Genomic DNA, 12,119 nt, shown 5'->3' on the forward strand with positions numbered 1-12,119 from the left:
TGTGACTCCGATTCAGGCTTGCCTCTGCAGGGAGAGGGAGACACGATCCAGAAACCTTAGGCATTACTGTACAGTAACAGGCAATGCAAAAGTGCTGTCCTCTGAAAACAAATCAATGACGTTTACTCTTCCATTTAATATGTGTGTCTAACTGGAGATTGTAAGTAATTGTCGGTTTATGAACTAGCAATTGCATTTCTCTGACAGTCTTGGAAAGACTTTCCTGTAAATCAATCCCAGGGGTAAGTGTTAGGATGGACAATAAAAAGGTGATTTATAAATGCTTGGTTCATCCAATCGAGCACTCTCTCTTTATTTCTGATGGCAAAAATCAGATTTTTCTTATGGTGAACTTTGACTATGCACAAAACTTTGCACAAAACCTTTGCACAAAAAGTTCTGCATAACTATGGGAACAAGTAATATTGTCATAGGATATTTATACTGCATAAATACTTGTATATTTGAACATAATTAAACATGAATTACAACATAAATATTCTGTTTTGTGGCCCACACTGATTTTTATTATTGACAGGACACCAAGAATACCAAGAAGCAAATCTTGGCTTTGGACAGGTGTTTATTTTAGTGACAGGGTGTCAAGGCAGGGTACACATTCAACATAAGGCAACATCTTTTGCTCACCCCCATGAGTTTACTAAATGAAACCAACAATACAACAAATGAAAACAATGTGAAGAAAACAATATTTTCTATCAATCCATTTTTTACTCTTTCATCTGTTCTCACTTTCAGCCGCTTGCTCCTTGACAATATGGACTTTGCATAATCCAACAATTTACGGCAGTACTGTAATGAAAGGGAGTGCCAGAAACAGGACCTGCCTCCTTGTTAGAACATGAAATTGAACTTCATCTTACTTGTTGTGTCATTTTGTCACCACAAGGCAGAAAGGCACATCTTTTGAAGGAACAGGAACAGCACTTGTAGATTTTTAAATATATGCAGTTTTAGAATTACGCACAAGATTACACCACATTATAGCTAATTCACAGCAAATTGTCCTTGGCCAGAAACATGTTGATCAGCTAGCATATACAATAGTAGGCTGTCCTTAAACTCACATGAGTCAAGCAGAAGTAAGCATATTTGTCCACATATAAGCAAAAGTTGCAACCAAAACCACTGTACACACTGTGCTGGATGTTAATAGATGTGTGCATAATTTTAAGTGTCTGCTGTGAAACCTGACTTTTTCCACTGTATCCTAGGTTTTGCCCACCTTGTTCTCTCTTTTTATCCTATAAACAAGGGAACCATAACCCAGAATAGGATTATGACTGGCTGGATGTTTTGAGTTCTGGTACCTCTTTAACTATGAAAATATTAGGCCTGTGATGGCCTGTGTATACTGTGTCCTCACAGACACAGACTGAATGACATGTAATGGGGTTTCAATTAAAGTAATTTATGCTTAGTGCAGTATCCTTTACACCTCCCAGATTTAGATCTTAATGACATTCACACATTTCTGTTGAAGTTTATATAGCAAGCGATCATCGTTTATGTTTTTAGCACTGTGAAGAAGGAACGCGCACCAGTATGCTTTATTTTTGATATATGTCTGGTGTTGTGGTCTACTTTGGTAAATGAAATGACAGTATAGGCATTCCATCACTGAGGTCCAGAACCCCTATTTCTGTTTGAAATTAGATTCAAGAAGTCTGAAATCATAAGTGTGGTTTGAGAGCAAAACAAAGAGGAAGATTACATGAGCGCAAATTGATTGAGACAGTCACCAAAATACCCTTTTTTAATTTAGGGTATATAGGCTGTACAGTGTACCAGTGATGCTAGTTTCTTGAAATGTTCAAGATGCACCCACATGCAGACTGTATTTGTGAACGTATGGTGACAGCTCCCTATCTGATGGTGTCAGACATAAGACCCATGCATGTGTATGTTACACAATTTATCCAGCAGGGAGCAGTATTGGATTAGTTGGGTGCATTCCCCTAGAGTGAGAAGCCTTGGGTTTCAAAAAAATATTAGCTTCCACAATCATAATCCAGACAAAACAAGCATGTGAAAAAAATCTGAAATTTATCTAGGGTGATTGATAAGGGACATACTATACAGGTATGCACACCAGGTGTAGTAAACACAGGTGTCTCATACATTCATAACTAATAACAAACCCTCTTTATATAATTATAAAGAGGTGCGGCAGTGTCACATAGTGGAAAGGAGCAGAGCTTGTAACCAAAAAGTTGCTGGTTTGATTCCTAGATGGGGCACTGCTGCTGAACCCTTGGGCAAGCTACTTAACCCACAATCGCCTCAGTAAATATCCAGCTGTATAAATGGATAACATGTAAAAATTGCAATATATGTAAGTTGCTCTGGATAACAGCGTCTGTTAAATGACATAATGCAAAATATATAAAGTATACAAAGTATATAAATAGTAAAAGTATATAAAGTATACAAAGTATATAAATATCAAATATCAAAGTATTATAATGAAATAATGCAAAGTAATGTAAATATAAATTCCAAAAATGAACAAAATAAACATACAACAAGCAACAGATTAAATGTGTGTCCACCTTATGTTATGAGAGTAGTCTCCACATTTCACATGAGACTGTAACAATATAATGATGAGAAAAGGTGATTCGGCCCATCCTAACATTTCATTCATAATCTAGTGTGAATCTACTGGCAGTTACAGCTGCAGTGACGACAGTGATTTTATTAAGTCTTTTTTAAATAGACTGCATTTTTGGTAGTAGAGTGAACCAGGTACAGAAGCATTTTGCTGTGGGCTACGTTCTTAATCTTTGGGTAATAAATATAAATAAAGGTCTTATCAGAAGCTTTAGGTAACACTTAAATTTGTCACCTATATTAAAGCACATGGCGGTTAGGCTGAATCAGTTCAAGGTACCTGTACTAATAGTATGTGTGAGGGATATCATTGGTTGACACACTGCCCTAAGGTAACTCTTTACTGGGCCCTCTCAATGAAAAGAAACTGGTTCTGTCTGACAGGTCTCTGTCAGAATCTATACACGGTGTGTTTGTGTGTGTGTGTGTGTGTGTGTGTGTGTAAAACATTTAACTCACAAACAAATGAAATTGATAGTTCTTTCTGTAGTGAATAAAGGCTAACAGCCTCTTTACTGTTAAAATCTACCAAGGAATTCCCAACAGCTGCACACGTTAAGAAGTAAATACCCCACTGTAACTCCGACCATGAAGGTGTAGGCCGCTGATCTGCAATGGAATCCAAGTCTATGATCAGCCCATTGGTTTTCAATACAGGACAAATGCAAGGGGAAGGACTGGCTTTATGGCTGTAAAGCAATACCTCCAACACTGTGCTCTACTTATTCAACAGCTGATTATACTTGTAAAAAAAAGTTAACGTCCACTTTCCACTGATTTACATAAGACTAATTATGTATGTATGTATATATATATGGGCGAGGGAGGTGTAGTGTCAGTAATCTCTCATCTATACTAACTGTGCTCCATTGGTCTAAATGGAGACTTATGGCAAAGTTGGACCTTGGATCAGACACTTGCTCAGCAAACAAACTTGCTTCTCTCCCAGCTTACAGTTGATCGAGTAGCCCCTGCCCCCACGTGCAGCAACAGTCTTTGGAGAGCAGTAAACGACTTAAGGAGAAGACCCACCTCGTCACAGGGCTCATCTCCAGCAGCGGCTCTCCCCCAAGCAGGTCGCCTACAGTGGGGACAGGGCCAGGCTGCACCCTCCCGGTGAGGCCATGTCCTTGAATGGGAATGAAACCGGGCCCGTTTCTGGTCACAGCGTCCCTTCGCGCGAATGATCTCAGCTTTCAGTAGTTTTGACTTAGTTATCCAGCGCAGGAGAGAGTGAGAGTCTTCCTTCACCCCACAGAGCTTCAGTGCTGCTGAAGTACTGCCAGCGGAGACCTGTGTTGACAATCCCCCTCCCTGCTCCCCCCGCTGCCTACCCTTCTCCTGTGGGGTTAAATTTGGCTAGAGACACGCTCGGCCCAATGTGAGCTATAAAGACCACTGCTGACTCGTTGAGGGACAGGGGCGATGTCCAATGGGGTGGTTTCTTCTTGGCAGGAGAAGTGAGTTTCTAAATATATACAGTCCAACAGAGCGGTTTCTGCAGTCACGTGGGGGATGGGGGGGGGGGTGCACAGGACTTGACATAGAATTTCAGTGACTGGAAGCTGTGGTGTTACTGGAAGGTAGATTTAAATGCAGCTATCCGGTAAAAGTAGTGACATGTAACGATTAAAGAACTCAGCCTGTAGTTGAAAGGTTGCTGGTTCAAATCCCAAGTGTGGCATAGTGGCTGTGCACTAAAACAACGGTTCTTAATGTACATGTCCAGCAGTATAAATTAATGGCTGAGAGAACAAATTAAATTAATGAAAGCTGCCCTAGGTAACCTTAACTATCTTACTAGTAGATTCTATAAAAACATATTCACTCATAAGTAATTAAAGCTCATTGCCAGAGATGGATTGACACTTACTGTGTATCTTTGCTGACAAGTAGAAATTTTGCACTTAGAAGTGACTGTAAATATAAGACAGAAAATCCTTCCTGACAGACCACACATAGGTAAAACACCATTCTTATTCATTTCCTTTATGAAATGTGTTAAAGAGCTTTAGTTAAGCACTCCATACCACGTAATCACTTTTCATTGACAAAATGGACTGGTAAACCAGAGTCAATTCAATGAATTAGCTAAGACACCCCCCTCTTCTCCCACCAACAATTTTTGGGTGCATGGCAGTACACAGCTGTCCCTCAGCTGAGTATTTTGGGTTGGGAGAGGTTGAAAGGTTGACAAGTCTGAATGACGCATTGCTGATAACCTGGATGACTGTGATGCACAATGATGTCAGGACATTACCATTTGATACCTGCAGGAGTCACTGACATTTCCGCACAGGTGGCCCGACAGCATGTTAGAGACAGACTGATCCGTCACCGACATCCTTATGGAGAGACGCTGGTGGTGACAGGACGTCTCACCACAGGCTTTTGCTTTATACGTGTATTCATAAGATATGGTGCTTATCACATCAAACATGGACCAAGCCAAAATGGCTATAGTTTCACAGTTTACATTGATTTTGGTAACATGACACAATTTTAGGTACAGGCACATAACCAGGAAGGAATGCCTGTCTGTTTCATAACACTTGTGCCCAGACCGTCTCTTAGTTAGACTCAGTTAAGTGCCAAACAGAGTAGCAGCAGGTGGTGCTTTTTAAAGCCATTGGTATAATGACTTGGCCATGGACTGAACCCACAACCCTCTGGTGTCAGGGCAGATGCTTCAACCACAAGACCACTGATCTTTTTTAAGTGAATAGGCCCAGTTGTCCGCCGGTAAATGAAACATTTCCTTGGATATTTGGCTCTGTACTGACACCGACGACAAGCCCAGTCTAACGGATACAGTTTGTGCTGCCCCCTTGTGGTGTCTCAGGTTGCATCAGGGAAACAAGATGGCACTTATAATTCTAGCCTCTTCTATTGCACCCCAACTCCAACCTCCCTAAAAGTAGCCTTGCTTTTAAAATTTAATGGTGTGGGATATCACAAAGAATGATTCTGCCTGAATATCTGATAAGAAGTAACATGATATTCAAAGACGTTTTAATAATAATAGTTAATGTTAAACAAGTTATCCTGGATAGTGCTCCGCCAGGTACAACAGTTTTAACCATCAGAAGCAAACCACTTATACAGATACTTAATATAAAATAAGACAGGGTAGAACATTATCATACAGAAAAAAAAAAAAAAAACGTTTCTTTGCAAAATATATCAAAAAATGGTTTTTGGTTTTGAAATTTTACAATCTGACTTGCATAGAGTCAAAACCTGTATGATTCTGAAATACACTCTATAATATATTATTTATGCAATATTATATTTATTGCATATATTATGTATATCTTTGAACAAACACTGTGTGGTTTACTCAAGTGAGCAGAGTATTAATATATAACATCAATACTAAATGATTCTAAGAGTATATTCCGGTAATCAGTTATTTGTACATTACCTGTCAATTGGTAGTATGAAAGAGTAATAGTGTGTTAAATGGTTAAGCACATTAATCATTAATCGGGATCAAGATATGCATACTAAGAAATAAAGAGCTAACAATGTACATTTGAAAGTCAATGATATACAGTATTTTGAAACAGAAGTGGGAAATGCCTAGTTTCAGGTAACAGGGTTAAAATATCCCCTGTGATATTTCCCTGGTAATACTTCCAAAGAAGTACGATCATGTGTTAATGCTATCACATTCAGACAAACAAAATCCTCACATAAAACATTCTGAGACACTCCATGTCAGACAATGAACAAGCATTTTAAACAATAATAAAAATTCAAAGATTCCTCCTTTCTGCTTTCACAAACAGTTCCATGGTTCTCTACGGAGTGACACTGCATTAGGGAAATGTTGACTAGAATAATGGCATTTTAACAGAACAATGAAATGTGTTTGACTAAAATAATACAACTAATAATTAAAAAAAACTGGTACATTGACCACAGGCCAAACAAGCACGGGCCTGTAAATTAAAGGAAACAGGTTTGTGTTCATAACTTTGCATGCAGATTAGTTTTTTAAGCAAAAGCTGCTGTTAACACTGTACTTTGAATTCCCTTAATCAGAAGAAAAAAATGTTCAACATTATTTGATAATTCACTCTTGATACTCGGTATATTCATAATATGCAATCATTCCTATGGTGTTTGTTACAAGCAATTTATTTTTCATGAGTTATTGTTCTAAAGGGAGTACAGTTTACAGGTCACATACTACTTTGTTTCTTCCCTCTTTTGTCAAAATTTAACCTCCAAGATATTATGTTACTTTTACAGGCCTCCTGAGAGAGCTGTAATCTCTCCATTAAATATTTGTTTCTATTTGTCAGATATTTCAGTAAAGCTCTGTGGACAGAAGTCTTAGTAAATCTGTCTCTTGGTTGGCGGATTCAAGATGAAGTTTTACAGCATTTCTACATGCAACATTTGAACTGGTTTGTATAGAGCCTTGTGCAGTCCACACTTTCAGGAAAATCCTTCTGTACTGTACCTCACAGTTTGCAAGACGTCCAATGAACCTGGGGATCACTATTGTAGAGCACATAGCACTTCAGAGTCCTCTTCAAAAGATTGTTTTCATAGTTTAATAACCTCATGCTTGGTCTGCATTGTGAATCATCATTCCTGCAGATCACACTGGGGTCTGTGAATCCTTGTAACCCAGGGAAAACCTGTCCTTTCTCTGGCAACAGTTTTCATTTTTGTAAATGTGTGGTCCATTTTTACTCCTCCACACACCCTAGGAATGTTTGTTTAGGAACAATGGCAAAATACACCAGTGTTGCCTGTTGCCACCATGATCCTGTCAGTAGAACGGACCTTTGAGATTACTGCCACTCTTCCATGAGCTGTAATGTTGCAAGCTGGTTAGCCTGATTAGCTAAGTGGGTCGGGCGCAGCATGCTGACTAAAATGCTGCACACCTCTCCTCCTTGTCAGGAGGGTTCCTGCGGCTGCTGTTGAGCTTGGGCCGGAAGGCGTGGTCGGCGATGAGCTGGTTGATTTCATTCTGCTTGTAGGAGGAGAGCTTCTGTGAGAGCCACGCTCCCTTGGGGGCCCCCTCTGAGTCCCGGACGTGCCTGGCACAGGCCCGTGCCACCAGGTAGACAAGCTCCGCAAAGTTGAGCAGAATGCAGACCCCCGAGACGGTCAGCATGAAGATAGTGAAAATGGTCTTCTCCGTGGGCCGGGAGACAAAGCAGTCGACGGTGTTGGGGCATGGGTACGAGTCGCACTTGACGAGCCGGAGCATCTTGTAGCCCGGGTAGATCATGTAGAAGATGTACGTGAAGGCGGCTTCGAATATGATGCGGAAGATGATGCTGATCATGTAGGTCCACCAGAGGGCGCCGGTGATCTTGAACTTCTGAGTCTTGATCTGCTCCAGGTCCTTGGCGCTGCCCCGGCCGGACATCTTGAGGAGCTTCTTGTCGATGTGGCGCCGGTGGGCCACGTGCATGGCCACCAGCAGGGCCGGGGTGGACACCAGGATGAGCTGCAGGGCCCACAGCCGGATGTGGGAGATGGGGAAGAACTGGTCGTAGCAGACGCTGTTGCAACCGGGCTGCTGGGTGTTGCAGGTGAAGCCGGATTTCTCGTCTCCCCACACGCTCTCCGCCGCCACCACTAGGACCAGGATGCGGAAGATGAAGAGGACAGACAGCCAGATGCGGCCGATGCCGGTGGAGTGCCTGTTTACACCGCTTATGACGGCATAAAAGGACGCCCAATTCATTTTCGGTTCCGGGTCTGAAACAACAAGTAAACAGAACAATCTTTGTGTGTATGTACGCACTCACATGCATACACATGAGTATAAACATCAGCAATTTGTTAGTTTAAGATGTCTTTCAGTAATCATAAATCTGGGACACACACCCTAAAGCAATCTGAAGTCATGCTAAGGAATCATGCTAAGGAATCAACAGTGCTCTGAGCAGATTAATCATATCTTGCCATAAGATATGACCTTCATTAAGTAATTACAGTGGTGCTGGTTTCGAGAATTCACTAGGCAATATTTATAGTCATAATCTTTGCTAATCCTCATCAATACATCACTTTTATGTCTGATCTCTGGATTAAATAAGATTAGACTCATTTAGCATGAAAATCTTTACTTTATATGTCATAGCAGGTTAAGTAGGTTTTAGTGTGTTAGCAAGAGCTATTGATTCTGCAGATGACAGCATTGTCCAGTACTTCCTCCTGTTCACACCATCCTGTGGTTTTGATCTCTCAGTAATGTAGGCTACATAATGGCCACATAATGCAGGCTACTCAATAGCCAATTCTACAGTGTAGGCTACTGAAAAGCCAATCCAACACAAAATTGTCAGTAGAGGCCCACTATTAATTAAATTAAATAAATGTATGATGTGAACTAATAAATGTTGCATGGAAATGAATACGATTTGTTTGTTAATAATAAACAAATCTAATTAAAATGTTTTAATATGAATAATATGCCATATCTTGAAATTGCAAATATACAGACAAATGCAAGGAAAGCTTTTAAGTGCTGCCCAAATCTCATTTGGGCATGAGAAAACTGAATTTCGGTATCCAAGTGTGGTAAGTTTGAGCTATTTCAAAACTCAGATTTTGTAAGCCTAACAGCTGTGAGAACATCCAGACTCTTCTTACACGATCAGAGGTCACCCCCACTTTTGTCATAGAGAGGGATTTTTTGGATGCTTCAATGCCGCTGTTTCGAACCGTTTACTCTTCAGTGTCCAAGAGGTCCACATCTATTAGGAATAGGAAAACAGTCAGCATTCCTATAAAGGAAATAATTTCAACATCTCATTATCCCCAAAAAAGCATGTCGCTCAGGAAGAGTAGTCTCTGCTTGTTGATTTCCAAGTCCCCAGAAAAGAAATCCTCTTATTCCCAGAACAGATTACCAGGTGCATTATGCAAGGTAAGTGACATAAGCCTTCTCCAGGTTCAAGGATAACATTGACCCGCCGGCGTAGCCTTGACATTGAGCCCTGTCTCACAAGGAAATCCAATCGAGAGTATGAGATTTTGAGAAAACAAGAGTATTACAGAACAACAGAAAAATATCTCTCCCAAAGCTCAGCGCACTGCTTAAGAGTGTGGGGCAATGGCTTGGCAAAATGTGGGGTCACCTGACCCAACACCCTTGAGCCAATGGCAGGGGTGTATCTGGGCCACATGACCACCATGTCACATGGCCTGCTCGGCGCCGACCCGCACCATGGACCTGAATTGCACTGAGCCACCTGGGCGCAGTCCAAAACCATGAGGCCTAATTTTCCGAAATCTAGCTCCACTAACATGATTGTCCTGTTTTGTTTGAAATGAAGACACTTGCCTATTGGCTTATCCAGATCCAAAAGGGATTTTATGAGCCCTCAGCCTTTGACCAGATTTCCAGTCTCTGTAATTTAATTTACCAAGAACAAGCTTGCATAGTAACATAGATAGACACTGTCAGCCTCATCATATTATCTCCCTTTCTCAATCATAAGGAATTGGTAATGGAATATTATTTATGAGTTAGACAACAAGTGCTATAGTTGAAATATTTCAGGTATCTTATTCAGGACCACGCATATTCTAGGAGCATCAACAGTTTCCTGGACATTCATAGCTGAGTTTAAGTGTATCAGTTATATGAGACAACATAACCCACCTAACCCTCTCTGATCAGTTTCATTAAGCTTAAAGATATGAATGCAAAGATGTACATGTTTAAAGTCCAAGAAAAAATACCACATCACAACAACGCTGACAGATCCATTCACAAATCTAATCAGAAAGTCATCCTAAAAATCTGGTTCATTACAAATCCATAATTATGTTCCCTGCACTTGAACCTTTAACTGTGACAACAAAAGCTTTTCCAGCACAAAACACAATCAGCAATTGATTCCCTTTCCTGGCTGTATTTTCAACACATTTAAAAAGCCTTTTACCTTCAGGTAAGGTGTTTCACAATCACGTCCATAAATGGGTGGATCAGCATCCGAATAGTGGGCCTATTTTTACTGAAAGGCTCAGTTGACAAGAACACCATGCTTTTGAAAACTGCAAATGAATTCCCTGACACTAGCCACTACCCTGCACTGTAGAAGTCATATGCTCTTATATAAACTATTTACATACAATGGTGCCCTTTATCAGGCTAAACAAGACTCTTTAGAATTCAGATCAAATGCCTCGATTTCCGCCTACCCTCAGCCAAAGAAAGAATCTGTGTGGACACAAAAAAAGTCTTTCCCGCATTATTTATTGTGTTGGGAAAGACAAGGGAAGCGAAGGGTGTTTTTGAAGCAAAGCCAAAACGGCGTCCAAAAAATCCATGAGTTATTGTGCACCGCCCTTTTGCTTGTGTCATGGTACAAGCCTAGATGTGGCTCCAGTAATGCAGTAAAACTAAAATGCATTTGTGATGTACAGTAATATCTTTACAGTAGAATTTGCATTTAACAAAGCAACAGCTCTGTGTATTATATTGTTTCGGTACACATTAAGACTTGCACAAGATTATAGTATTTACATGAGTACATTAAGAACAAATTAGACACAAAAAGTATAAAATGTTTTACATTCAGATTAGTATTTTTATTTTGATTTTGGGAAACCTCTTTGGAAGGACACAATTGACATAACTGGTGTTGGTTAATATAATTTATCAATTATTGGTTCTTACATGACTGTGAGAACCAATAAGTGATAAATTGTATTAAATCAGTTCTTGTGAATGTATTAGGCTTAAATGTGGTATTGAAAAGAATGGTTGTATGATTTAAATGAGATTCTTGTTCAGATTGTCACCATATCCCTCAGTGGAAAGTATGGAGTGGGGGGGCAGGGGGCGAGGTCTGACACGGTGATGTACAACAGCATCTCTTTCTGTGGGATGCAGTTACCATAGAAATATGACAGGGTGAATGGGTCACTGGGACTGCACATCACCCATTACTAACATTCATCAGAGCCCTGAGAGAATGCTCGCTTTCTCTGTCGAGCTCAGCGAAACACGTCACACTGCCATCACAAACGTGGTGAAAATTCTGAACATTACAAAACGCACACACGCATACGCAAAACGAGCGCCTTCTGATCCAGTCCGGCCTTCCAGTGATTGCAATCATGTGTCCGCCAGGGTCACGGTTCCTTCCATGGTCGTCAGCTAGCCCACCTCCTTGGCCTCAAGTATTTTCTGAGTTTGTTCAAGTGACCAGTTTGACTCCCCCGTTTGGGAAAGATGAAACAAAGATGTACAGTCTGTGCAGAACTAGTGAGGCAGCAGTAGAGCAAGCATGCAACAAGGCACCCATTTGTTTACTGTCATTTCTTGTGTTTACTGTAATTTCTCCTGATGCAGAATCAGCTGTCTGTGACAAACCTTTCTATTGCACTACTTTGTTGAATAAGACCAAGGCTTATCACTAATCCCAAGATATCTTTACTAAAACAAGAACTAAGGTGCCCCAGCGTTATGTCAGATAAGTCAAGGTTAAGCTAACTTG

General features: G+C 40.6%; 1 protein-coding gene across 1 annotated transcript; it reads right to left on the bottom strand.

The window, feature by feature from the left end:
• Positions 1 to 6,896: 6,896 nt before the first annotated feature.
• Positions 6,897 to 10,649, bottom strand: LOC118790968 (gap junction beta-1 protein-like). The gene is made up of 3 exons (XM_036548141.1): positions 10,560 to 10,649; positions 9,262 to 9,365; positions 6,897 to 8,364 (listed from the first exon to the last, which is right to left on the bottom strand). Exon 3 carries the CDS (start codon positions 8,348 to 8,350, stop codon positions 7,523 to 7,525), a length of 828 nt encoding a protein of 275 aa, XP_036404034.1. The 5' UTR covers positions 8,351 to 8,364; positions 9,262 to 9,365; positions 10,560 to 10,649; the 3' UTR covers positions 6,897 to 7,522.
• Positions 10,650 to 12,119: the final 1,470 nt, after the last annotated feature.

Source organism: Megalops cyprinoides, chromosome 16, assembly GCF_013368585.1.
Source record: "Megalops cyprinoides isolate fMegCyp1 chromosome 16, fMegCyp1.pri, whole genome shotgun sequence".
In the NCBI taxonomy this organism is placed as follows: domain Eukaryota; kingdom Metazoa; phylum Chordata; class Actinopteri; order Elopiformes; family Megalopidae; genus Megalops; species Megalops cyprinoides.